At 49.0% G+C, this 25260-nt stretch overlaps 2 protein-coding genes across 7 annotated transcripts in view; one reads left to right on the forward strand and one right to left on the reverse strand.

Moving 5' to 3' along the window:
* The window catches only part of LOC122566552, a 258455-nt gene that overhangs the window by 129981 nt on the left and 103214 nt on the right, over positions 1-25260 (reverse strand). The window lies entirely within an intron of this gene.
* On the forward strand, positions 5255-6077 carry LOC122566553. The gene is made up of 4 exons (XM_043723984.1): positions 5255-5342; positions 5443-5493; positions 5696-5819; positions 5899-6077. Exons 1-4 carry the CDS (start codon positions 5268-5270, stop codon positions 5967-5969), a joined length of 321 nt encoding a protein of 106 aa, XP_043579919.1. The 5' UTR covers positions 5255-5267; the 3' UTR covers positions 5970-6077.

Raw genomic sequence — 25260 nt, forward strand, 5'->3', positions numbered from 1 at the left:
GACAGCAACGGGCAACGCGTGTCGCGATAAAACGTCAAGAAGCATCCTTCTGCCCGGCGCTGTCCGTTTAGTTAAGTCCTCGTAATCCGGCGCGCTCTTCCTCTACTTTCCTCTGTCTTGCTTATCTCCCGCTTCTCCCGCCGCCACTGCTCCTCGTCGAATAAATCGTCGCGGTCAGACACTTGAAGGGAATTAATCCGTGGCCCAATTAAGAACGAAAGAACGCTAGTTGACTTATTGATCAAAACGCCCCTCGAGGGTCGGAAGAAAAAATGACGACGATCATCTCCTCAACCTGAGGGAGAAACTAACTTGGTAAGACTTTCGTTCGGCTTGGTTCGTTTGCTCGACCGAACGATATTTATCAGATGCTTCGTAATTAGACACTCGAATGGTAGACCAAGAGCTTATAACGCTTGGTTAGCCTGTCAAGGCTAGAATTGTTCCTCGGACACGTCCTCGGACGTTCAGACACGACTTCGCGGAAATCTTAGGAGAATTTTCACGACTCGATGCCGAGAAAAGCCCGGAAGCTATACGATTGCGGATATATCACCGCGGCTCGGCTTAAGGCTGACGTTCACCCTCGCCTAACTCACGATTCGTTGGCATAATAGCAGTCTAAAGCGGAAATCCAGACCGGTGCATCGTCTTGAGATCCTCGGAGTGGAGTATCGTGTTCGGGGTGTCTCGTACGCGCCGTTCCATGCGCCATAGTGGCACCGAACTTTCGAAGAAACCGCGAGAATCTGGCGTGTGTACGCTTAGACGCGCGGTACCCCTATCCACGTGCTCGATCACCCTTCTCCCTTGTTTCTTTTCAGTTTGGCACTTTGCTCGCGGTCTTCCAAGCTTACCGCGAGACGAAAAGTCGAGGAAAGTGGAGGCGCTCGTTCCGCCTGATTCCGAGAAACTTGCGAGTTCCTCGGCTTTTCCTGGTTGCGCGTATGTACTGTTACGTGTAAAAGGGAAAAAGCGAGTAACAGCAGCCATTAGTATTATCCTATTAAAAGCATTTCAAAGTTCGAATTTTAATCTCAATGGCAAACAAAAATGGCCAATCGATCACCGAATTCTGACCATTCTCGCGATTACCTCGTCGGTTATTGCTTATTTATTTTGAATGGACGGTCCGAAATACCGGTCGGATGTGACCGGCGTGGCGGTTCGCGAAAAATCGACGGATAAAATGGAAACGCGCGCGCAATTACGCAAATGCGCGGCGGGTATCGATGCATCGCGGATATTAAACGACGGCGCGTCGATCCACGGTATCGAAAGAGCACAAGGGAAAGGGCCGAGGGAGTAAAGATCTAAAAGCACGAAACCCGAATCGGCTCATAAATCTACGAGCAGTGTAACGCGGCCGTAAATAGCCTAGATACCCTTGCAGATTAAGTCACGAACTCTGTAGCACACAGTTATGGTATATGTGTATATTTACGATGCCTTCGAGTCTTTCACAATGCTTCGTACACGCGTGATCTATGACAAGCTACGATGATGGGCTAGTTTCGAGTCTACCGTATCCTTTGGCGATCGTTGATCAGCGTTAAAATCGTTGATGTTTATCTCTCGCTTCTCGATTTCATTTACGGCTACTTAAGCGTGACGTTAATTAACGTGGGAAAGAAATTACGCGACGTACGGAGAAATTAGAACTTTCGCCAGCCGTCTCTGCGGGCTCGAATCGAATAAATGGATAGAATTCAATGGCTACACACCGGCAAATGGCTCTGTTCGAGCCCCATCATTGCTCCCTGGAGACGTCACGAGGGACGCTCGTAGAAATTAGTCTATATGTGAGACACGAGGGTGGCGACTGCATTCTCAAACGGAGCTAGTTTGTTTTCGAGAAGCGACGTCTCGTGGATGGACGAAGACGTATGCCCTTCGATCGGTATCGTTCGAGAGCAAACGTCCCGCCGTCGATTTCGATAGGAAACAGAGTCGTCCCTTTGCCCCGTTTTCTCTCGTTGCGAAACAGGTCTCGCCACTTGAAAACTGAACATAGGAAAAGAGATACTTGACGATGCTTCGTTACCAAAAAACGAACCACTTGACCACTGCGATAATCGCTTATCATTTATGGTTTCGAGACCAGGAAAGAGAAAAAGGAGCTTAATGTTCTCAATTATTCGACCGGTCGCGTGGAAGCGAGTAACCGGCAGATCGTGACTCTAATCGATGCAATAACGTAATATGGATTGAGCACAATTACGAGAATTTTTCGATACAGCCTATCGATGAACTGTAAGACAAGGCGGCCCAGCTATTAGAACTACGAGATATCGCGCGTAAATGGGAAGGAGCATGGAGGACCCGGTTTGGCTCCGTGATGAGGGAATTCTCTCTATCGACCACGCCACCCAATCTCAGTCCCGCATTAGTTTCATCGTTAACGATGTACCTCTAACGTATCCTCGTGGCCTATACACGCGGTTTAATCGTTACGTAAGTGCATCATGAAATGCTGGTCGCTATCTCTTTGACTGGGTAGATAATCGTTCCAATTAAGCTGCTTTCCCACGATTCGAATCGCGCCGACTTGTACGCTAGTGTACACGTTTCCAACGAAATCAATATCAAATAATAGATGCCCCCACCCGGCTCGCGTGTCCACCAAACCAGCGTATCGATATTAAATAATTTGATGCCTCCGTCGCTGGTAATCAGTCTGTAAAATTTTAACTTGTAATTCTCCGTTCGAACCGGATTACGCCAACGACCGAAATTGTAACCAGTTATTCGACTCGACCAGAACCGAATAAAGTTCGCCGTCCATCCGATGAAACGTTAATCCCGACGCGATCGACCGCGTCCAATTTTATTTTCCACGGATTAAGGGACTTTCGTCGATGAACGGAAGACGTATACGCGTACGAACACGCGAAAATCACGATGATACGAGACAGGGGAGGATAGGACGCGTCGCGACACACAGAGAGTCACGGTCTAAATATACGAGACTGACGAACGATCTCGCTGAATTCGACGCCTTTTCCTTCCATTTATTTTCGCGCGTGTCCGACGCCGAGTCGACCGTTTAACGCTACTACCAGTTGTATCGCTAAGCGTCGTTTGACCCGTTCCTCGCGCCGTTTCCACGCGATATTCTTTTTTCTTCCCCTCTCTCTCTCTCTCTCTCTCTCTCTCTCTTTCTCTTTTTCTATGCAAGATTACGAAGCGTCGCAGGCTCTCGAGCGCGTTCCGCCAACTCTTTCGTCGACCTTACGACGCTTTTAGGTTCTCGGCGTGTCACCGCTGGAATCGCATCTAATCGCGTTCCTCCTCTTTACTTTACTTATTTGCGAATTCCCCTTTTCAAGAATAGCGTTTTTCACGTTTGATCGATTATACCGCTGTTTGACCTTCGTTAAATCGTTCTAAGGATAACCAACTCGACGTAAATAAAATAAATAATAAATAACTATGTGCATGCTCCTGTTCGAAAAGTTCGTTACCGGCGAGAAGTTAAATAAGACAGAATAGTATTAGGAAACGCGCGGTCAAATTAATTCACAGGACAATTATTCGCAAGCGAACACCTTGCCATCTCCGACTCGCGGGTTTGCGGGCACGGACTTCTCTATTTGCCAAGCTAATGACTAGTTTCAAGGGTGTTCGGTAATCAAGCGAACAAAGGACCGCCGGTCACGTCGAGTGTCCGCCGGGGGACCGCTGGTTTCGACTCGGCCGCAACTTCGACATCTCTGTCGTGACTATGCTAACGCGACCGCCTTTCGCCCTCGCTGTGATGTTACTGTCGGATAGGGATGGAATAAACTTATCGCCTTATGGAACTTTGTGTTCCACGAATTGAAATATCGAACTTCGATGGAATCAGAGATTTTGTTCTACCCTCTGCAACATAAATTTGCGAATTACGCCAAACTTGAATTATTACTATTATTATTTTATAGTCCAGAGCAATCGTATATTAAACTGTAAAAGTAACCGAATTACTGAAAAACATTGCATGGTAGGTGTAATAAAATTTCCCGATCTATAAATCCTGCATGCCGATGCTATTAATTTCGCATGAAACAGAATTTTTTGTATTTTCACTCGATGGCCATTGATTGGCGCGATTCTCGTCTTAGTTTTCAACGCGAGTCATCTTATCCGTTGATCTACGAGCTGTCATTTTCTACGAAATCGACACAAAAGTAGAACCGAGTCGCAGGACGATATGACAGAAATTTACGTCGTGCGATAAATCTATCTCAGACATTTATGATACTTGTACGGAATCGACTGAACGTATCCACGTCTTCGAACAGCGGAACGATTACACAGGCTAGGACATTCTCGTCGAACGACCGTGGCTACATCAGGCATGCATAATTAATCTCTTAGGACGTAAAAAGTCGCGTAAAACGGATGCTTCTGACGGGGTCGACGAATTTTTATATCCTTCCGTCACCGAGTGATATGAAAATGGCTGGGTAAAGCCTTTGATGTTCTTCTAAATTCCTAAACATCCAATTTTTTGCGAAAAAGATATTTCATCACTCGCGTTTTATAAAACTTACCGTTGCAACGTTAAAAACGATTGAACAATTTCAACGTGACGATGAATTTTTAAAGTTATATTCGAGGATGCTTTTAATCAACTGCAGTATATTATTAGCCGCGCGTAATCATCGTATTATTAATGGGCCTGGTAATTAAAGCGTGGAAACGAGAGCGATAACAGGAAGAACGTGGACTTCCGAGGGCGGAACAAGCCTCTCCCTTCCTCGTTCAATGTTCGTTTTTCACCGGACATATGAGTTTTACGGAATTCATTCACCCGTAGCGGGCTTAATGAAACGACCGAATCGCGATGATATCGCGAACGATCGACACGAATCAGTCGCCTCGTTTCATGCCGTACAACGCATTTTCTAACGATGGCTCGTAAACGGTGGAACGTAATTGTCGTTCGTTGGAATTCGTGACCCGTTTTACGGGCCATTCTGTTTTTCCAATTTAGATAAAGACCGTTGCGCGAAAATGAAGCGATCGCGACTGACAGTGGTTTACGACGTTGACTATCTTTCCTCCATCTATGGGCTTTCCCACTTTATTTTCCAATAATAATCCAAAGGTATGACAATTCGACGAAGATTTAGTTAATCTGTTCGGCTAATTGCTACCTGTCTGTAACGATAGTGGATCTAGGTTTACGACAAAGATGACGCACAGATTCTGTATTTAAAGAGCGATTCGTATTAGCATCAGGCAGTGTTTCCCAGACCGCGTGAACAAGACGAGAAGCAAAGATGAGCCGACTGTTTCTGATTCTACTGTTCGTGTACGTTGTTTCGGCAACGCGGTGCATCGTTAAGAACGACAAGGTACGAAGATACGAGCTAGTCCTACCGGACAAACGCGTGGTTCAATCGTTTCTGGTAAATCGCGATCATGTTCTAATCGTCCTTGGTCCTTCACCCGCAGGACGAGCCAGAGGTTCACGTGATCCGCTTAGGAGATCGCAGTGGAGAGTCAGTGAGTAAAAGAAGCTTTCGCTTCGATCCTTTTGTACTAAATCACTCGGAGGTATTAAAAGAAGCGAATCTTCTTGCTCGAGATAGAAAGTAGCGAAAAACGTTGGCCAATGGAGTAGAATTATTTCAGATACGTTTCAACCTATACTTTGATCGAACTTGTGTCACTGTCTCGCGATCAAATTTTTTGTTTGAAACGACAGGACGAGTCGGACGTAGTCGCAGTGCAGATCTCGGACGACCGGCGCAAACGGGAAACGCATGAAAATTGCAAGAAGGACAGCGATTGTGCCAAGGGACAGGTCTGCGTTCTGTATTTAGGCTGCAGTGAGTATTATTTTAATTTATCGAAATGTTTGAACAATGGAGAGCGGCGAGTTTTCAACGTGATTATTTTCGCCTACAGTTAAGGGCCATCGAAAAGGCCGTTCCTTAGAAAATCTGACGAACACGAATCAACCGGTTCACGTCGACTAATTCCACGATGGGCCTTTGAATCTGCCACCAATATATTTACGTAGTAAATTCTTGTACGCTATGCACTATCCACAATAATAAAGCAACTGGCACTCACGAGTGTAAATAGTATTTGCTTCCTTTCGAACGCTTATTACGCGAAAGCTTCTTGATAAGATAAAGAGTCGATCGGAGGAACGTTTAATAATAAGCTCTTCCGCAAAATGGATGCGGAAACGGAAAGAGGGTAGAAAGACTGGCAGCGAGACAAAAGGAATCACGGAAAGACAGATGGCACGACGCGATCGGGTCTCATTAACGCTTGGAAACAGGCGAAAACGAGCATGGAGCGTAAGAAGAGGGAGTTCAGTCATCGTAAATTTATCGAGGACAACTGGCTGGTTGGCAGAGATCTCCGGTCCCCGTCTTAACCGCAATCCCGCAGAACCGGCCGAGGAAAGGGCTCATAGATTTACAGTTAAAATCAATTAGCCCCTAATTGGCTTCGAAAGGTTTATCGCGAGTATCGTTTTATTGGAAAGACGGATAGGGCCGGGGAGGCGACTCGGAAGTAAGATTGATCGCCCTCCGCGCCAGGAATCAGTTAGAATTTTAAATATGAATCGGAGGAAAGCAATTTACTCGGGAAGGCAATTTGCGTAGATACTCCAAGCGAAATCAACGAGAACTAAGTTGAAAGTTTCGATACATTGAATTTATAAGTAAATAGGCGATTGTAGTGGGGTAGCATGGGTAGGAATAGCCGTAAAATTCGAAGAGTTTTCGCAGTGAGGTGATAAAATTGTTTACCGCGGAACTCGTCAACGACAAAACGTGTGGAAGAACTTACACGATCACTCCACATTATCCTATCGAGCGCTGATAAAAACGCGTTACGATCGGAACTTCCGTAGACGTGCACGGATCGCGAAGTGGCACGTGAGAGCAAGAGACGAGGCGACGCGCGCTTATCGGTTCTAGAAAATTTCGCTTGTAAACGAGACGAAGCGAGGCGAACACCCGTACACCGTCGGCGGTACGTTGGCGGAAACCAGCAGCGAAGATTTACGATTCTAACAGGAAAAACGTAACAATCGTAATATCCTTTCATCGCTTACGCTCAGACGGTGATTTTTCATATGCACACTCCTCCATCATCCTCGTTGCCGGACCCTGTTTAATTCTACTTTAATACGCGAGAAATGAAGCGGCCAAAGAGGAAAGAAGAACGTTGCCAGCGCTGCGATCGAAAGGTCGATCGTTCTCGGAATACACGTGCAAACGACGGTTCTTCATTGTTTTTTCGTCGGCGATTGCTTGCTCCTCGATAAAAGTTCCAGCAACTTGGAACGCGGAGCTTTGCGAAATCCATAATAAACTTCGTCGCGTCGTCGGCACATAGACGCTTTCTCGTTGCTGGCCGTTGAAAAAATTTCGAACTGCGATCGAACACCCCGCAGAACCGAGAAGTAAAAGGAACAACAGACGGTAACAAAGCGTCGAGCGTGAGATGTCGATCTCTTGGCCGGTGAATATCGACGAAAAAGAAGGTCGAGACTACGGTGATATCACCGAGCGAAGCACCGCGATAGTGAAACTTCGCGGTACGTGTCGGCCGAGGACGGGAGAACGATCGTTAAAAGCCTTCGTCATCGGTCGTCAGTTGCAGTTCGAGTGGACGAACGGCAGGAAGAATCAAAGCGCGAAATGAGAAAGAAGGAACGCACGAACGAACGACAGGAGCAAAGAGGAATGAAAAAGTCAGCAGCGCGACGCAAGAAACGCGATATTTCAGCGGCAGGAGCCGGCGATTAATTGCCAAAATAACTGCAGACACGAGGAATCGTTTAGGCACGACTCTCGCAACATTGTTTACCCTGGATACAGCCGGTTGGAATGTATGTCCCCGTGGACACGCGGGACGTAATATACGGGGACAGTTACCGCCCTCGGCAACGTATATTACTCCCCACCTAAGTGGCGCTCTTTCGTTTGTCCTAGCGAACGACCGCGGTGAAATATTCCGTGTGGCTCGCGCCAGACACCCGCATGATTCAGTAGAAGCCGATCGATCGTTTCGAGGCCCATCGACGCGCCCTTACCGAGGCCGGTTCCACCTCCGTGTGTAACCACGTGCAGGTGACGCGAATCTGCGCCTTCGAATCGTGCGACATTACGAAAGATGAATTATCGCGAGCAGCACACCCTTCGCTACAGGAATTAAATCTTCGACTTGTTCAGCCGCTCGTTTACCCTGATATTTAGCGCCGTGTTACGCCAGAGTAGTTGTGGTTACGGTGGCTGCGCGAACACCGAGTTTGGAAGCGTGCCAGTGTGATTCTAGTCGTAGTTCAAACGTTTTCGCGGCGCTGGTAAATTTACGGCTGGCTCGTCTATTAGGAACGAGCTACTCGTTCGAATTTTTCATGCATTTCGGAAAGAAACACGCGAAGGGATTTGAATCTCCGAAATAGTTTAAAAGTCCACGCTGTTGCGACAATAAGGGAACCGTGACGAGAGCAACGTTAACATTTCCAACTAAAGGACGGGGCTGATTAAAGCGCGAGCGCTCGGTCGACTTGGCGCGCGACAAACAGCCCCATCGCGTGGCGTCCGTGCGACCGGGAATCGAGTCGTTCAACCGTGGCCAGACCTCTAACCCGTCGCACGACTCGGCCTCCGGAGAATCTGCCGCTGCAAGACTAGTAAAACGAAGGTGTCGCATGAGCGGCACGCGCGCCGCGCGCTTTATTTTCGTCCGCGATCCGCTTCGAGACTCGGCGAATTTATTCCACGTGCTACACGTCGCGCGACACGGGTATCGCGAGTGATAAATAAAATTCACGAGGGAAAAAACGGCCGCGCTGGAAAGGCAGAAGACGAGCAAAATGAAAACGAAGCTCGCGTGAGGCCATCACGACCGCGACTCGTAGACTGCGTTTAAATTGACCAAAGAGAAACGTGTGCGAGCCGTGAGGATTTCATCCAAGCGACCGACGCCGATATTAGTTAGGGAACTGAAGCTTTTAACATTGGAATTTTCACCCTCCGACGCAACCACCGTCCAACCAAACCATTCCGCCTAATTCCTCGGAACTCTCGCGACGAATTAATAAATGATTTCCCTTCTTTCCACGGTTGCGTTGTTTATTCAAGCTCCTTTCCCGTGACGCGATTTTAGGCAACGACACTCGTTGGATTCACGCGGGGAATTCGCGTGGGTGAGAGTGCTAAATGATGTTTGCGGACGTCGCTGCGCCGGCTGTCAGGGGAGGCTTTCTCGCCTGATAAATTCACCGCGAGACGCGGCTTTCTAAACGGCAAATAGTTTATGAGGTTATAAACGGACGATCGACTCGATGGCAGTATTATTAACATCATCTGCCGCTTGGAAAGTAGTCGTCGCGTGCCGATGCTGGAAAACCCGGTACTTGCTCGTACTTGCTCAATTAAAACGCGCACGAAACCCGTGTACTCGCGGAAATGTCCTCCCTCTTTCTCTTTGACTCTTTAGCCGAAGAGAAATTCCCGACCGAGAGCAACCTCTTTGAAGTCTCTCGAAGAAAGAGCACGAACGGCAGACGCAACATTTACGAGAGAGGCGCGTATTAAAAAATTCCAGCCTCGAAATTTCAGGAATCCAATTTTTCCTCGGCTCGATGCCCGTCGACTCGTTACCGGGCCACAGTCTCCGAGAGTAAAAGCTGCCGGTGGAAATAGAGTGGAAGGTCGTGGCGCAGAGAGCGCACATTCGAGAAGAGCGGCTCGAGCTTTAAGTGTGATTTAGCGTGCACGCGGAAATAATGGCGCGCGAGACCGTGCGCCACGTTTTCCTAGCATCGTTCATCCATCTAACTACCAGCTGATACGCCATGCTGCACACTGTATGCGATTTCTAAAGCGCCTTCGCGCCTGCTAATTCTCCACGCGAGATTTGTCGTCCCGGATTTACCAAACAGCTCGAGAAACTCGGAGAAATTGCATCGCGACGAGAAATGGGCACAACTATGCGCAGTCCACGCAACTCGTGTAAATGTAAACGTAGACGAGCGTTTACAGCGATTTTACGAGTTTGTTCTTTCGAGAATGTTTCCTCGCGGACGATAGTTTCAGGGTCGTGTCGCAGCGATGTTCGAGTGTTTAATGAGTGGTAAGTGCTTTCGACAAGGAACGGTAGAATCCCAGAGCAAACTGTACTCGCTAAGTTTCCCTTTGTCTGCCGACAAGTAGAAGTGTCATTACATTTAGTAGGAAGAGAGATATCCGTCGTTGAAACCAATGTTTCCAGAGATTTCGCCCGGATCACGAACGTTACGCCACGGGACAAACGAAAAGACTTAATACGCGGACGAAAGAGACAACACGGTCAGCTTTGAATCGTGCACCCGGGAATATCAATTTCTTTTCGTGCGAATAAAAGTTCTGCTTCCCAGCTTGGACCTGTGCCACGGTCAAAGACAGCAGAGACGGTTAATTTCATCGGTTGTGTGGCTAATGAAAAATTAATAGGGAAGTTCTGCGAGTGCAACGAAAGCGATAGCGTGGAGGCTCGAACGTGCACCACGGTGAAGCTAAAAAATCTCGGGTGACAGAGAGAGAGAGAGAGAGAGGTTAGAGGGAAAGCAACGCGGGATACCGGTTAACAGCCACGGAAGTCATAAAGAGCCAGCAAATCTTTTCATTATCACCCCGCGTAAGTGATACATATATCATACTAAAGCGACCATTTCACCGGCATTATATCCGGAGGAAACTGATCCAGGCTCCACGGTGAATGCTTTTCACGCCACGTTTCCGCGTAAGTGCGTACGAGGATTAAGTCGAATCGTTTTTTCCCTTCGCTCACACGCAGCTCCGGCAATTTTTCTTCGCGCAGTCTTACCATTCCTCTCTGTTTCTCTTGGCCGATATCGTACGAGTTTTCTATCGCCAAGGTAATTCCATTTACGACCGACGAATCTGACGTACGAAGAGAAATACATATATTATGACTGAAGCACGTAGGCGCCATATAATTGCGATTCACGGGAAGTTTATCGTCCACAGGGGCTGTTAACATAATGGGAAACTTTACGGGCAGGAATTAATTCTTCTTTCGTGCACCGAGACCGAACTTCATCGACCTTTCGTGTTCAGATAACATCGAGCCTCTTCGCCGGGACGCTCGTGGCTGTTCAATTAAACGTATTACATTCTACGTGGTGCATGTGCTTTTCAACCAGTAACCAAAGTGCACCTAACGATGTTTCTGCCTTTTTATGAAAACGCGATGACCTTTGAAAGATGAAAGCATTACGGATAGCAGCCGCCTAAATAAGAGGTTTAAACGCGAGCCTGGTATAACTGGTATAACGTTTGTCGAGCGTAAAATTTTCAAATATACCCTCGAATTACCCCGATGAGGCTCGCAACTCCTGTACTTCGACAGCACGTAACGGTGCATTAACGTTCGAGCTCGTTTCCTAGAAACAGAATCGACTAGTCGGGATCGTGTACGATTCTTGTTTCGCTCCCGCGTATTCAGTGGCGGCCGTTTAGAGCCAGTAAAATAATAACGACTAGGCTAACGCGACGCTAGCCTAAGTCACCCATCGGCCTATACCTCTCTTTTACGGCTGAAAATTACGGCCGAGCGACCCTCGTGCGCGTTTATGGTCTTCGATGACGCGCCATCGTCCGTTCCTGGTTAAACCAGAAAACCGACTCCATATTCCAGCAGGTTTTTAAGACTTTCCTCTAAGTATCGTTTCGTGTTCCTTCCCCCGTGAAAATACCACTAACTAGGATATAGACATACATTTATAGCTAATAAGAGGCATAAACGTCGAAGATGACCAAGGTCTTTACATCGAATGGATCGTGAAACCATCTGGCTTAAGGCTGCAAATTCAAGGAGCCAAAGGGGGTGGCGGCTGGCGCCTTCGATGAATCACGATCGTAAAAGTGCGGGAATTCGTCCGATTAAAGCGGTTGTTCGCCAGGCACGTTGACGCCTTCCGCAAAATTGAAGTTCCATCCCCTTGCGGTGCGACAAGCGATATGGAAAAGCAGATGTAGACGGTCGAACGCGTAATATCTCGTAGTCTCTCGCGAGGCTCACCCCTCGGCACGCTGAAGAGACGCCCTCGAATATGCCGTTCACGCATCGAGAGACATTCGTGTTCGGGGTTGTAGGTAAAAAATTGTCGTCGGCGACAACCTCAGTCCCGATCGCGCCACCTTTTAATACAAGATAATTGGAAAAGTTTGCCGGGCTCTTGCGCGGCGTATCGTTGATCCTCGCCCCCCCCCCCCCCCCCAAAATACGACAGCTTACGGAAACTAAGTTCCCCGGAATGCGTGTCTGACCCCGTCGAGTATTTCGTAGTTGATTTTTCTTCACCGTTTCGAACCTCGCTCAGGCTTTTTCCCTTTGTCTTATCTTCTCGCACTTGGCCCCAGCGTGCGTACGCTTCCTTCTCTTCCTTTTCTGCCGCGAACTCGCGAGATTTCCCGTGTGTTTTCGCCTCGCGTTTGCCACACACATTCCCACACAAGCGTCAACCGACTCGGGACAGGCTTTAATCTACGCGATGCTACGTGAGGTGTTTGCGGTCGAGTCGGCAACCATTCCCTTCCTCGATTCCTCTCTTCTTCATCGTATCCCTGGATTCCTTCTCTATCTTTCATGCAAACGAGACCTCGTCTTCGTTCGTTCGTCTATCTTCCGCCTCGCCTCTCTCCATCGAGGTTGCTCGTAGAAAATCCAGCAAAGTCTTCCACAGGGCTTCCTCTTTCTTCCCTTCCGTCTCCTTTTCGCTTCGAGTGGTTCTTTCGTCCTTGAATTCAACCGTAAGTTGAATTTCTCCGCGTGTCACGGGCAAAATCGGAAACGCGCGATTAGATGGACGAGATAATCCGCCGTCGTAGCAGATTCCGCTCGTTCGTAATTAGCCGGAACGCGCGGAAGGGCCAAGAAGATTTTAATATTTGCGCCGGTGCCGCTCCGGTGTTCCGACAGGGAAAAAGGTAGAAAGCACGGTCGGCCCGGCTCTCGCTGACCCCCCGGGGCGGTTTACATTTTGTTCGTCGTGGCTCCAAAAGGAAAGCCTAGACAGGCAACAGTTTGCATGGGCGGAAGAGGAAGGTTAAAAAGCTGCGCGTTTCAAATAGAGTAAATGGAACTTGCCTGGAAATTCATCGGTCCTTGGCCGGTGAAGGGACGCGTGCCGACGCGACACGACGCTGTTCGAGGGAGTCGCGTATACCCAAAAGGATCAAACGTGATCCTAGCCGCGCCAGAACTTGGCAACGCTAAGCGGACCGGCGCGACGTCACTACTGGCAATGCTATCTGGCAGTTTCAGAAGTTGTCCTCTATCCTGGCGGGACGCAATTTCGCGAAGATAATTTAAAAATCGCCGGATTAACGGTAAGCCTGCTCGTATATTGGCTTATCCTGACCGGCGGTGGTGTCAGCTCGACCCGACCGGTCTATATTAAACCCGCACCACCAAAGTAATGTCGAATAATTCGTTTGATCGTGATAAAGACCCGCGCAAAAACCGCCGCGCCATTTCCCGCCATTGCTAATTATTCCGTCGCGCGGTATAAATTGGAATTTTCGACTGGGTCGATAGAACCTCGCGCAAAAAGCTCTGCCCGTGCTCTGTTTTCTCTCTTTCTGTGCCGCTTTTCTCGGTCTTCTTCGTTGGAAATCGAGCACGTACGAAACCACGCAAGAGAAGAGACATTCCTCGCGTTCTCGCCACCAGATATAACCCGAACAGCCACCGAATCGGACCATCCGGTGTCCGATTCGTGAGAGGAAAGATGGCACACCGATGACGTCGGATCGTCTTTGCGAGTGAATCTACGTCCGTTTCTATCCGCCTGCCGAGACTGTCGATACGCCATATGTCCGTGGTTCGTGTCGATTCCCATGCACCTGGTGTCACGAGGTTTCCACGGAGCAACGGAACAAGAGAACGAGAGCAAATCTTAGAGCCGAAAGAGGACCATAAATCCCACGACATCACCTGTGAGCTATGAATCAAGATTTTTAGCCGGGGCACCGATCACTACTGGATACTTATCTTCATAATTCCGTCACGTCGATCCCCTTGAACCCCCCCCCCCTCCCTGACGATTCACATCCACCAGAAAGTCGCTCGCGTTTCTAAGAAACGTAACACGCTGTTCGATGCAGGAACAACGAGAGAAAGAGGGACGAGTAGACCGAGAAGAAGGAACCTCGATGACTTTTATCGACACGGTCGCATAAAGAATAAATTTCGTTTTATCGTTTCGGACGTGCGCGTTTTCGAAACGATTTGCTCGGGGCCGCATAGACGAGCCCACCGTGAAAACGGAACAAGGATCGTCGCTTAACACGAGAGATCGCAAGAGGATGCCGTTCGAACGCGACCCTACGAAACAAACCAACGGGGGATAGTAATCGGGCATCGTTAGGGGATGCGCACAATGCGTGCCAGGACGCGATTCCACGATACCACCCCCATTGTCTATCGGAATCCACCCCTGTCTCGATCCTACGAGCCACGTCCGTGACGACTGACTGCGGTTTAACCTCGACGGTTTAGCACGCTCAAACGAGCCCGTTGTCGATCCCTTTCCTCTCTCTCTTGCTCTTTCTGTAGCATCTCGTTTCGTCTACTCATCTATCGGGTAGGCACGCGTACCTCCTCATCTCCGGCGTACGTAATTTAAAGACGCCCCTGCTAGCGAGGCCTGTGAAACGATCATTCGCGACCGCAGGAAGTTTCTTCGGTATTGGGATAACGAGCTGCGTGTAACCTGCCATTTTTACGCTCCCTTGTTACTCTTTTCCTTCTGCCCTCTTGGAGAGCAGGTTGTCTGTTTAAAGCATAATTACACGTTACGCGAGATCGCAGGATAAACCTCCACGAAGGATATCGCAATTCGGCTAGAATCTATTATACCTTGCAGGAGGAGCAAACGAGGTGAAGATGGTTGGGAATTTGGTTGGTCTCGCTCAAAGATACGACTAATTAGGGTTTTCGTACAGTTGAATATGGTCGACTCGCAAGACGAATGTAAATTCCACTCGTCACGAAATTGTTTTCGCCGCTCGACGACGTCTCGTTGACTCGCGATTTCGTGTTCAACGCGTTCGAGAGGTTCGAACCTACGAAATGTAAATTCCAGCGTTCGTGACTCGCCCTTCTCCCCTCCCCTCCCCTCCCCTCCCACGTTAACCGTGGAAGGGCTGAACGAACGACGTTTGACAGGACGAGGCAAAAACTTTAGAAGGAAAAGCTGAAAGTACATGCCAAGTATGTGCTGCTTCTTGCGCGAAAGGACGCGAACGGACGAGACAAAAAGCGACCTAGAATATAAAAGCCATAAATATCTGTGCACCGACGAAATCGTCGGTTTATCCCTGCAACGTACAAGAAAATTGTGCCATTAATTTTCCGCGTCGATGCAACGCGTCTCTGTTTTGCAAGCCCCTCGGAATTCTAAAGCAAAAGACTCCGTAAGAAGTCTAGAATACTCGCATTGGGATTCGACGCTGACCGAAAAATATTTCAGCCGCTACGGCAATTTCTACACTCGTCACGATCGGCCATAGGGAGCATCGAACTTGATCTGTAAAAAGAAACGATCGCGCGTTCATGGTAACCCGGAAATTCTTTCAGAAGCGAAGAACTTCCATTGTATTTCGTACACACCATCCGAGAAACTAAATCTCGCGAAAACTCTGGCGATAAATTTTCCCTATGTCCCGATGTTGTTGTTCCCGCTGGTATCTCGCTCTCGTTTTACATATTGTTCCGATACACCGACGACGCCAGTGTTTTTCATACACGCGACTCGTAATCCTCGTAGGACGCAGGACGAAGGCAACGAGCCGGTTTCCCGATGAGCCGAACTCAAACTTCTCGAGGGGTCGATCTCTACGCGACGCGAATATAAATGCGGTTATTAGATACGTTTCCTACTGTGTGCCGCGACACGCGAATAGTAAATGATCCGCGGCAAACGAGAGAATCGGGCGACATCTTGGAACGATGCAACCTCGCGATCGGTCCATTTCCATGCGATATTGCGAACTGCAACACCTGTACCTACTCTCTGCTCGCTCGAAATTCATGTCGATAACGTGTTTATATTTGAACAGCGGCCTAGACACACCCGGTGTCACGTCTCTACTGAATACTGCAACGTATACTGGATAAAATAGATGACATTTTGTGTTCTAGTACCGTGACTGTCGAGTACCCACTGTTTTTCAAGTCCCATCACGAGAAGCTGTAACGATTACATTATACGGTATCGTAAAACGAATATATGCTTCCATTTCAAAAGGAACAGACCTCTCGTTTAAATCTCCAAAACGGTCCCCTTCTTGCAAGAGTCGTTCGATCTACCCTACACACTCACGGAATCGTATAACGCCACAACTGCGTACACTAAATCTCGAAAGCAGACGGCGCGAGAGAACAGAGAATTCAAGTGGATGGGGTGCTTCAACGACTTATTTCACCGAGCAAGTGATCGCGAAATGCCGATGAAAAGCAGCAACTTTTCCACCAACTACAGCCATTCGTTGCGTTCGTCGTTAAATCCTCTGCCGGCGCATTGTTTCGCAAGTTCTCGAGAATTCGGCTTAGCCTACTTCCGAGTTGGCATTAGAGAGAAGCAGTCCTGCAAGTTGCGGCATCTGAATCCGCCAACAAGGACATGGGAAACGTTCCCACGATGGACGTCGATACATCCACAAGACGGATTATCGTTCTGTTCTAGGTGTGGCTCGCGAGATTCCCAAAGCTATAAGTCAAACTTAAAGCGAAATGCGCTTGACGAAACGAACTCGTGACGTGCTCTTCGTTATTTTAGAATCAAATTCATTCGATCGAAGCATCGCGTGACAATAAGAAAATCTCGCATGGCCAATCGTTGAAATCTTCGGTTTGACGTCTGATCGCCAAAAGACGAATCGAAGCTCGTCCAAAGACCGAGCAAGTAGCGTAATTACTGGGAGATTCGAAGACGATGCAGGGAACGGAGTAATTTCCATCGTTTGGGCCGTGTCCGCCGAGGCGAAATTGAATCTGAGCGGGAGACTGCCGGGAAATAATTAGCACGGCGAGCGTCGGCCCTTTAAGGTTCTCTTGATCCAGAGGGATCGTCGACGTAATCCCCCAAATATGAATATAATTTGCTGGCTGGCAAAGAGAGAGAGAGAGAGAGAGAGATACTGGTTGGACAGGATACGCGCGGAGGAAGCCGTCAGAGAGGCGACCAGACTCGCGGATCAACCGCCGCCGTAATTATGTTTCGTTCGCTGACAACCTGCCACCGATAATGAATATCAAAACGCTACCCGGCTCGACTCGTATCCTTTCTTTTTCTCGTTTTCTTTTTTTTTTTTTTTTTCTTTTTTTATCCGTCGACAAGTACTCTCCCGCGGTTCGGAACTCTCGTACATCTTGCGTCGTGGACATCTCGACAGGAACGGGTGAAATATTTTTTCGTGTGACACGTGGATGCGCGCACAGGCCGTTTCGGGGGATGATCGTTTTAACGCGTCACACGTCGACGCGTCAATGCGTTCAGTCGCACCGCGGAATTTTGTTGTCGCGCCCCGGCCCGTCTCGTCGCTACTTTATTGTACTCGCCAACATCGCGGTATTTCTCGTCTTAATTGTGGAAAATGTTGCCGCTAGTCTGTGCCATTGATCGTTAATTATTCGACGCGGTGTAACGCTACCTCCTCGTTCGAGAATGGAAACGCGGCTATTGTCTGTTTCCGTGTATTGTTTGAATTTTTGCTCGTTAACCAGTCGGCACGTGTAGACCGGCCGCCGGATGTAACTGAGTAATTTCCATGTAACTTGCGTAATTCATAGTCTACCGTGTTTGTTACATTGTTCCGAACAAGCGACAGCGTTAATTGGGACGAATTACGAAGAATTCGAGAAATCTAATCGCCACTTCCAACGTTACAGAAAGATCGAACACCGATGAGTCACGAAGATCTAGGCTTCGGATCTAGTTCTAAAACACGAATTTTGCGAGCCGAATGAGACTCGGTGATCGTCCGCCAACTTCTACCGGGTGTAAGACGAAGGACGCATCCGGTATCAGTGTCCTTACCTATTAATGGGCTGGAATAGTTGGAATATTTTTGGCAACAAACGGCGGTGCCGTTCGCCGTGTTCCTCAAGCTGTCTGAATAGGCGCTAGGCTACGAGGGAATCTCGACTCGATCGCTCAACCCCTTGACCACATTCTCGATGCACCCCTTGAGAATGCTTGGTCTTTCGCAAAATCAGCGAGCCAAAGAATCGAAATAAAGCGACCCCGTGGCCCGTGCATTCCCGTTCCTCGCCTATTCTCCCGCGTATATAAGCGAGTTTAAGCCGTGTTTCGCATATATTACCGTGCGTAATACCCTGGTCGATGCTGCTTCGATCGTCTCCGATTCGCACCAACTCGAGAAGGGATGGAGTTACCGCTCTCAGACACCGGCGGCTATCGCACGAAATTGCAAAGGGGGCACACGCACGATAGGTGTTCGGTAGGTCGTACCTACCCTCGAACACTGGAAACCTCTATCCTCCGACCAATATCCTCGAAATTCGTACTAGCAGGGATAGGGGAGAGCAAATACGAGCCGATGCGATGTCTCGTGCACGAAGAATCTTCCACCGCGTGGATTCATCTCGAACGATTAATCTCGTCCCAATAATATTTGTCTCCGGCGGCAGGGTGTGGCCGCCGTTCTTTATCGTCCCTCGGTGATTTCGTTTCCTACTACATTTCCCTCCGCGTTCGTTTCCTACATTTTTCCGTCCTGCCTTGTTCGGTCGGTGGCGCGAGGTCGCCAAATCGTAACCACGAAAACCGAAATTGCCTGTTCGATGAGAAGTCAGAAGCAGGCCGATGCTCAAAAACCCATTATCCGAGTATTATCATCTTTAATTTGTTTTCGCGCCGGATTATCTTAGGGGATTAGTCCGTCTCCGATTCCCTTCGTCTTTCTTTTTGCCTCTCGCACGCGGCTCATCTCTCGATCTTTCATCCGTGCCTCCTACCTCTTCGCCCCCCCCCCCGCCCCGCAGTCTCTTCCTCTCCATGGGTTAAGATCCTCCGACAGAAGCTGGCAATTACGGAAACGTCGGAATTGCAAGGAAGAACAGTATCTTCCTGTAGAATCGATGCTCGACTCGCCTCTTAATGGCTCATCGAACAGATTTCGCTTTGCCGGGATATCTGACAGCGCGGCTGTTGCAATTATCATGGGCTTTGGATTAATCGGATTCCTGTAGAAACGTCATCTGGGATCAGTTCGGCTCTGACAAGTGCCTCTTGTTTCCTATCGTTCGCTGTCCGTTTGTTTTCCGTGGAAATAACCGCGAACCCGTAATTTTCCCAGATGAATTCCGTAACCGTGAAAATTCAGAAGGCCGTGCAAATATTAAAATTAAAAACACGAACCTTCGAAACGCCGGATTTAACGCGCGACTTAATGACTAGAATGCACACAATAATCGCACGGCACTCGAAACGGGCAAAAAGACGAGCTTTTAATGAAACCGGCGCCCCATTAGCGTATGGAGAGAACAAAAAAAATGGATTTTTAATTGAAATATCCTTTCTCCCGGCGAAATGGAACGCTAACGCCACCTTCGCCGCCGGCGTAGAAAACCGTATGGGTCCAGCGCGGACGATAACCGTAGGAAACTGCAGTCGCGCAATCGATGTACACACCGGGTGTCCCGATAAAAACTACCTCGCCTATCCACCGACGTTCATAAGCATATGCCTGGTAGAAAAGGAAAAGAAGGGAACGAGAGCTATCGAGTGCGAATAACGGTGTCGATCGGAAATGGCGCTCTAATTCGGGGTTCGATCGCTTTTAGCCGGGCAAATTGGGATGAAAAACTCGTTCTTCATGGAGGGGAAAAAGGTCGCGGGTTAAATACACCGGTTCACGGCGCTTTCCAGTCGGCGGAAAAATGCATTTCAATTATCGGCTCATGCGCCCGGCTCGTGCAGCCGCGTACGATGGCAATTTCGGCTTAACCACACCGCTACGCTGGTAAATTCGGCCCGGTCACTCACCCGAAAAGCCAGTCGCGGTACCGTAATTAAATTCCGAACGACTCTCTGGCCGGTCCGTCAAAAACCTTCGAACGGCCACGCGCAAAAAGATTGGAAAGTGCTGAGTCCATGTGGCGACGCAGGCTCCATGCAAATAAATAAAACGCGCGCGACCGTCTCATTTTTCAAAGAGCCGCGAAACTGGACCGTTTCTTTCCAGCCTTTGACTCTGGGTCGAATCGCCGTGCAAACGGTGTCACTGGGGCAGCGATCGTGAAAGCTTTCGATCTGTTTAGAAGGATATTACGATACCACGAGCTAACTCGCAAAACGAAAGAGAAAGAGCTTCGGACTCGGTCTATGACGACCGACTTTTATAGTATGCCTCAACGAGGGAAATGCATCTTGAACTCTCATCCAGAATTTTTGCTCAATAACCTACACCCCTAAACAATTTTTAATCGCTAGAAAGCTGGCCGAGATCTCGGTTCTAGTTGCTATTTCGGGGTGTGTAATTTTTCTCGTTATTTTTGCTCGCTTCCCTCTTCCGCGAGAATTCACCAACACGCGAAGGAGCAACCCCGGGAGAACGAGGCCGGAGAGCGTGCGATTACTTCGAAATATTTGGTGAAAAATTCTCGCTTTGGAATTCGATGGAACGAGATTAGCGGGCGTAATTTATCGTCGTTTAATTATCAACAAAAAATCGCCTCGACCCCTCGCAGCCATGGGGGAGAAACGCGCGGCGGTGTACGTAGCGAGTTTCGAGCACGCAGCGCCCCAAAGCAAAGGAAAGAACGAGAGGAAGAGAGGGTGGGCGACGAAGAAAGGGAGTGAGTGGAAGAGGGTGGTGTATCGAGAGGGCGACGGCGACCGGATTTAATTTTAATCTCTGATGCTTTTAGCGCATGAGACGATTTTTCAAAGTCCCGACCTTCCTTCCCTTACCTCTGCCATGTCGCGGCCTCATAACTCTTGCCCGATGTATTAATGTCGTGTTAGCGGGCAATCTAACAATGCTGAATGACCGCGCGTTTGTAAATGGAGCGGCGCCTGCTCGTTCAAGTGCATGCATGCGTGTACCGTGAGACGGTGACACACTGCGGTGGAAACGGCGTCGACCAGAGTTCCGCTCCCGTCGCGAACCAGGAAGCTGCGAGGACAACGCTCGCTGTCATTAATCGACACTTTAACCCTTCGCTACCACCAACAGCGTTCGCGTTTGGTCGATGCCGATGACAAATACAGGCGAGCACGCTACGGGCATCGATAATGCCGCAACAGGAAGTTGCAACACGAAAATGCAAGATCGAGTTACCACCGTGTTATTAATAATCGCGGACGTTGATAAGGTGCTTTAAAAGTAACAGAGGTAGAACGATGTTAAACGAAAGAGATCTTTATCGTTTTCTTCTTTCTTCCTTTTTTCTCGATGTAAGAGAACGATCTTGTAATAAATCCACACCGTGTATTACTCGTTTATGTCACGCTGAAGCTATCGATAGAGCTTCGACAGCCACTGGCAGACCATTTCAGAAAACGATTTCCTGGAACAACGAGGGGACACCGAAGAACGAGCGAACAACCATAAAGTTTACAGCGGTTGATTCGTTCCGGAGCGGAAGAATCGATACCAGAAGGAGCCGGGTGTGTCCGAATGGAGACAAAGAACTAATTTTCGGTTTCACCACACAGCGATCCGTTCGTGTTTCACGTAGCGAGATATATCGAGCGTGATCGTTCCGTTTGACCTAGTGGCGGCACTCTGTGCTGCGGAAAAGGATCTCGCTCGACGAAGAACGAAGGGAGTTGTGACGGACGTTCCGGGCAAACGGCGAGTCGAGCACGCACGTGTAGTGCACGCACGCAGCCACGCACGGACGCACGCACCCCGGTGATCCATAACACTGTCAACTCGAGGCACTGGTCGAATCTCTATCTCAGATAAACAAGCACGACTGATCGTGGTCTAAGCGTGAAACGTTCGCCCCCGAAAACGCAGCTCGAACCTCGCCTCGGACCGTTCTGCGTGACGTGAATTCATGGATCGCCCTCGTTTCCTCAGGGTTTCACGACTATAGAATCGGGGTTAAATGTGTATGATCGAAACGAATGGCTGACCGGTTTGAAAACATGCAACCTTTTGTTCAGCGAGTAAATACGTATCCTGTCAACCGAGCTATCCGCTCGTAGCTACTTTCAGGCTGATTCTAATATCGAAATGGTCATCGTGCGCGCTGGCAAACACGGACGACACGAGTCGAAGGGGAATTTAAAAACTCATCGGGAGGAAAATGTAACGACACGAGTGATCCGCGGTGCTCTAGATGCTCTTTCGTTCCCTCTGTATGAATTCAGCTATTTAGGTCGTTCCTTTCTGTCAGTCCTAATACCCAAATGGCTTCGAGCGACGATACGAAGTATCCGGAGGAATCTGTAAACAACAACGACGACAGTACGAAACGCACGGATGCTGATGGGACGCAAGTTGCGTGACACGGAATACTCGTGACATCGAGTAATTAACACTTCATCAACAAAAGTTGTTAGGAAAGTTAGGACTATCCCGTGCTCGATGCAGCTATTACTCAACTTCGAGAGCAAGCTGATTGGTCTGCATCGGGGATTGCGAGGTTTTGTAATTATTGGAAGGCAGCGATGTCACGTTCTCGAAAACACGACTTCCATTACGTTCTATCTTCGGTACGCGAAGGAACACGCCTGAACGGCAGAGAAATTATGGCACTGGTCGAGTCACAATCCGCGTACGACCAAAACGAAGCAACCCGATCGAATGCAATCGATAATGACGAACGAGCTACTTGGCAAAGTGTCACGACGAAAAACGAGGCAAGCTGGCAGAAGAAACGGAGTTGGGATTCGTAATTCCGTATCGACGTGAGGATAACTCGTGCAACTCCGGTGGAGCAACCTGGCAGTGTAATTAACGTCGCCGAGGTTGGCCTGAGCGTCGACAACTAGCGAAATCTCGTACAGGCGGCAGCGATTCAGTGTGGAACGCAGAATATATGAAATGTGTGTGCAGTTTGTATAGTAAGATCGCGAATTCCACGTGCCTCGAGACGCCAGAATGCAAATAAGGCGATGCCTGCATCTACCCCTTCCACTGCCTTCGACGATAATTACCACGCACGTAACTAGATGCAGAATTGTGCGTTCTCGATTGCACGTGCTAGACGTCTTCTACCGTACGCTTTGGCGATATTGATATTATCGAAAATTTATATGTATATGGAGGTTAAGTACCGCGACCAAAACGAGATCGCGGCTCGGATTCGACGGATTGATTGGTAAGTTTAACGGTAACTGACAGAGTCAGATAGAAGACCAGTCGAACAAGGGCCTACATAATTTTCAATTCGAGACCTAAGTAGTAGGAGTTTAATCGAACTGGGAATATTCTACCTGAAGAGAAATTCATCGCAGAGCCGTCGTTCCAAACTTCCGCGTCGATCACGGAATTTACGATAGCGATTCCGTTCCCGCGAATCCCTCGAAAAGAGGCTTTCATCCTCGATGCGTTCCAGCTGGTAAACTGCTGCTCTTTGCGTCAGGAGACAATGTCTACGGGAACGGAAGCCAGAGCGGTGTCGCGTTGCTGTCCGTGTCGATCGACTTCCGTGCACGAGAACGTCCCTCCTTTTTCACCAGCAACCCTTTCCCATTAGCGGACGCCGTTGACCGTTGATAAGCAACATCGAGTCCGGATATCGTGAGCAACGAGAAACGATATTACGAGCGTACGGTCGGGTCAGTTTCGTTATTTCACGCAACAGTGGAAGGCGTTTCCAACGATTGCGATTCGTTCGACTGTAAGGTCGCTGCCGCCGCCGCCGCCGCCGCCTAGGAGAGGAAGCAGGTAAATCACGCTCGACCTGGAAAACGGAGTAATCGGCCGAGCATAGCCGTCATTCACCAGGACGAATCGTGGCCAGGGCATTTTTTCGTCGCTACGCTACGCTGCGCTGTCGTGACGCGCGGCAATATAATTACAATATTGCACGATACCGTGATAACGTCGTGGCACCGCAACAGCTCCAGAACCTACAACGAATTCACCATCACCCTGCCTCTCCTCGTGTGTTCACCTTTAATCCCCGCCTCTGACCCCTCTCTTTTTCCCTCGTAATTAATTGCCCGTTCCCTACCGACGCCACCCACCAACCTGCTGGAACCATTAACTTTATTTACACGCTTCAACCCCCTAGATGTAAACAGGCAGCTTACCGCGCTGCACTTTCCCAAACCGCAACCAGTCTTGACCACGCCAAGTGTCGAGAAAGCTAATCGATTTAATTGCTCGTTGCCGGTCGGTTGAATTTCGATGAACCGTTACCAGTGATATCGGGGTGGTTTCAATGGCGAAACCGAAAGGTGGAGAAGAGCTCGCCTCGAGTTACAGGCGAAAATAATCTATTATTTCGCTGGATCCCCGGCATAGTCGGCCGACGATGCCACCCATTAAATTTATTCACTTACTTCACCCTCCGAGTGTAAACAGTTGGCAGACTACCGTGACGCGATCCTTGACGCGCGGATATTCCCCGTAGACTCGACGAGGGAACGGGCCCTCGTTATTTTCCGCCCGCAGTTACGTTCACCAGCGGCGCGTTTGCGTGCACCCTTTCCTTCTCGTTTCCTTGCATATTTGCAAATATAATAATTTCTGCGATGCATACCATCGTCGCGGATAGACACGCGATTTTCTTAGCTCCCGCTCTTTTGGGGAGAAAAAAAGAATAATCTGTCCTTGCAATTTTCTTCGTCCCTTGTCGCGCACAACAACGCATCGGAAATTTTGTCCGACCCGGGGAACAGCTTTGCCGCGAGTTCCCCTAAGTTTCGAAAAGAGCAAAGGGCAGACTATTGCGACTCGTAACGACGCTCTTAAATATTCCTAACCTTTCGCGCGCCCAATTCTGACCCTCGAAATCTCGAGCAAGCGTTTCAAGGATTTCGCCGGAGGAGGGGCAGGGGGCGGACGGTTCGACGAAGAAGCAAAAGATGCGGCCGGAACTGGGCGGAAAGCCTGCTCGAGGGGTCGGGACTGACATAACACTTATATCTTATTCCGTGGCGGTAGAAAATGGATTTATCCTTGCCCTTCTCGTTCCCGCTGAATATGTGCGTAGCTCCGAATCGTCGGCCGTTATTTATTCTCCTTCATCGACATCGAAGCGGGCCAACTCTCGTGCTCCGTCGGATAGCTTTTCCATCGT

This window comes from Bombus pyrosoma, linkage group LG4 (assembly GCF_014825855.1).
Source record: "Bombus pyrosoma isolate SC7728 linkage group LG4, ASM1482585v1, whole genome shotgun sequence".
Classification (NCBI taxonomy): Eukaryota; Metazoa; Arthropoda; class Insecta; order Hymenoptera; family Apidae; genus Bombus; species Bombus pyrosoma.

Coding starts and splice junctions, on each gene's coding strand:
- LOC122566553 (XM_043723984.1), top strand. CDS start 5,268: ATGAGCCGACTGTTTCTGATTCTACTGTTCGTGTACGTTGTTTCGGCA. Junction 5,343..5,442: donor GCATCGTTAAGAACGACAAG/GTACGAAGATAC, acceptor CTTCACCCGCAG/GACGAGCCAGAGGTTCACGT. Junction 5,494..5,695: donor GAGATCGCAGTGGAGAGTCA/GTGAGTAAAAGA, acceptor TTGAAACGACAG/GACGAGTCGGACGTAGTCGC.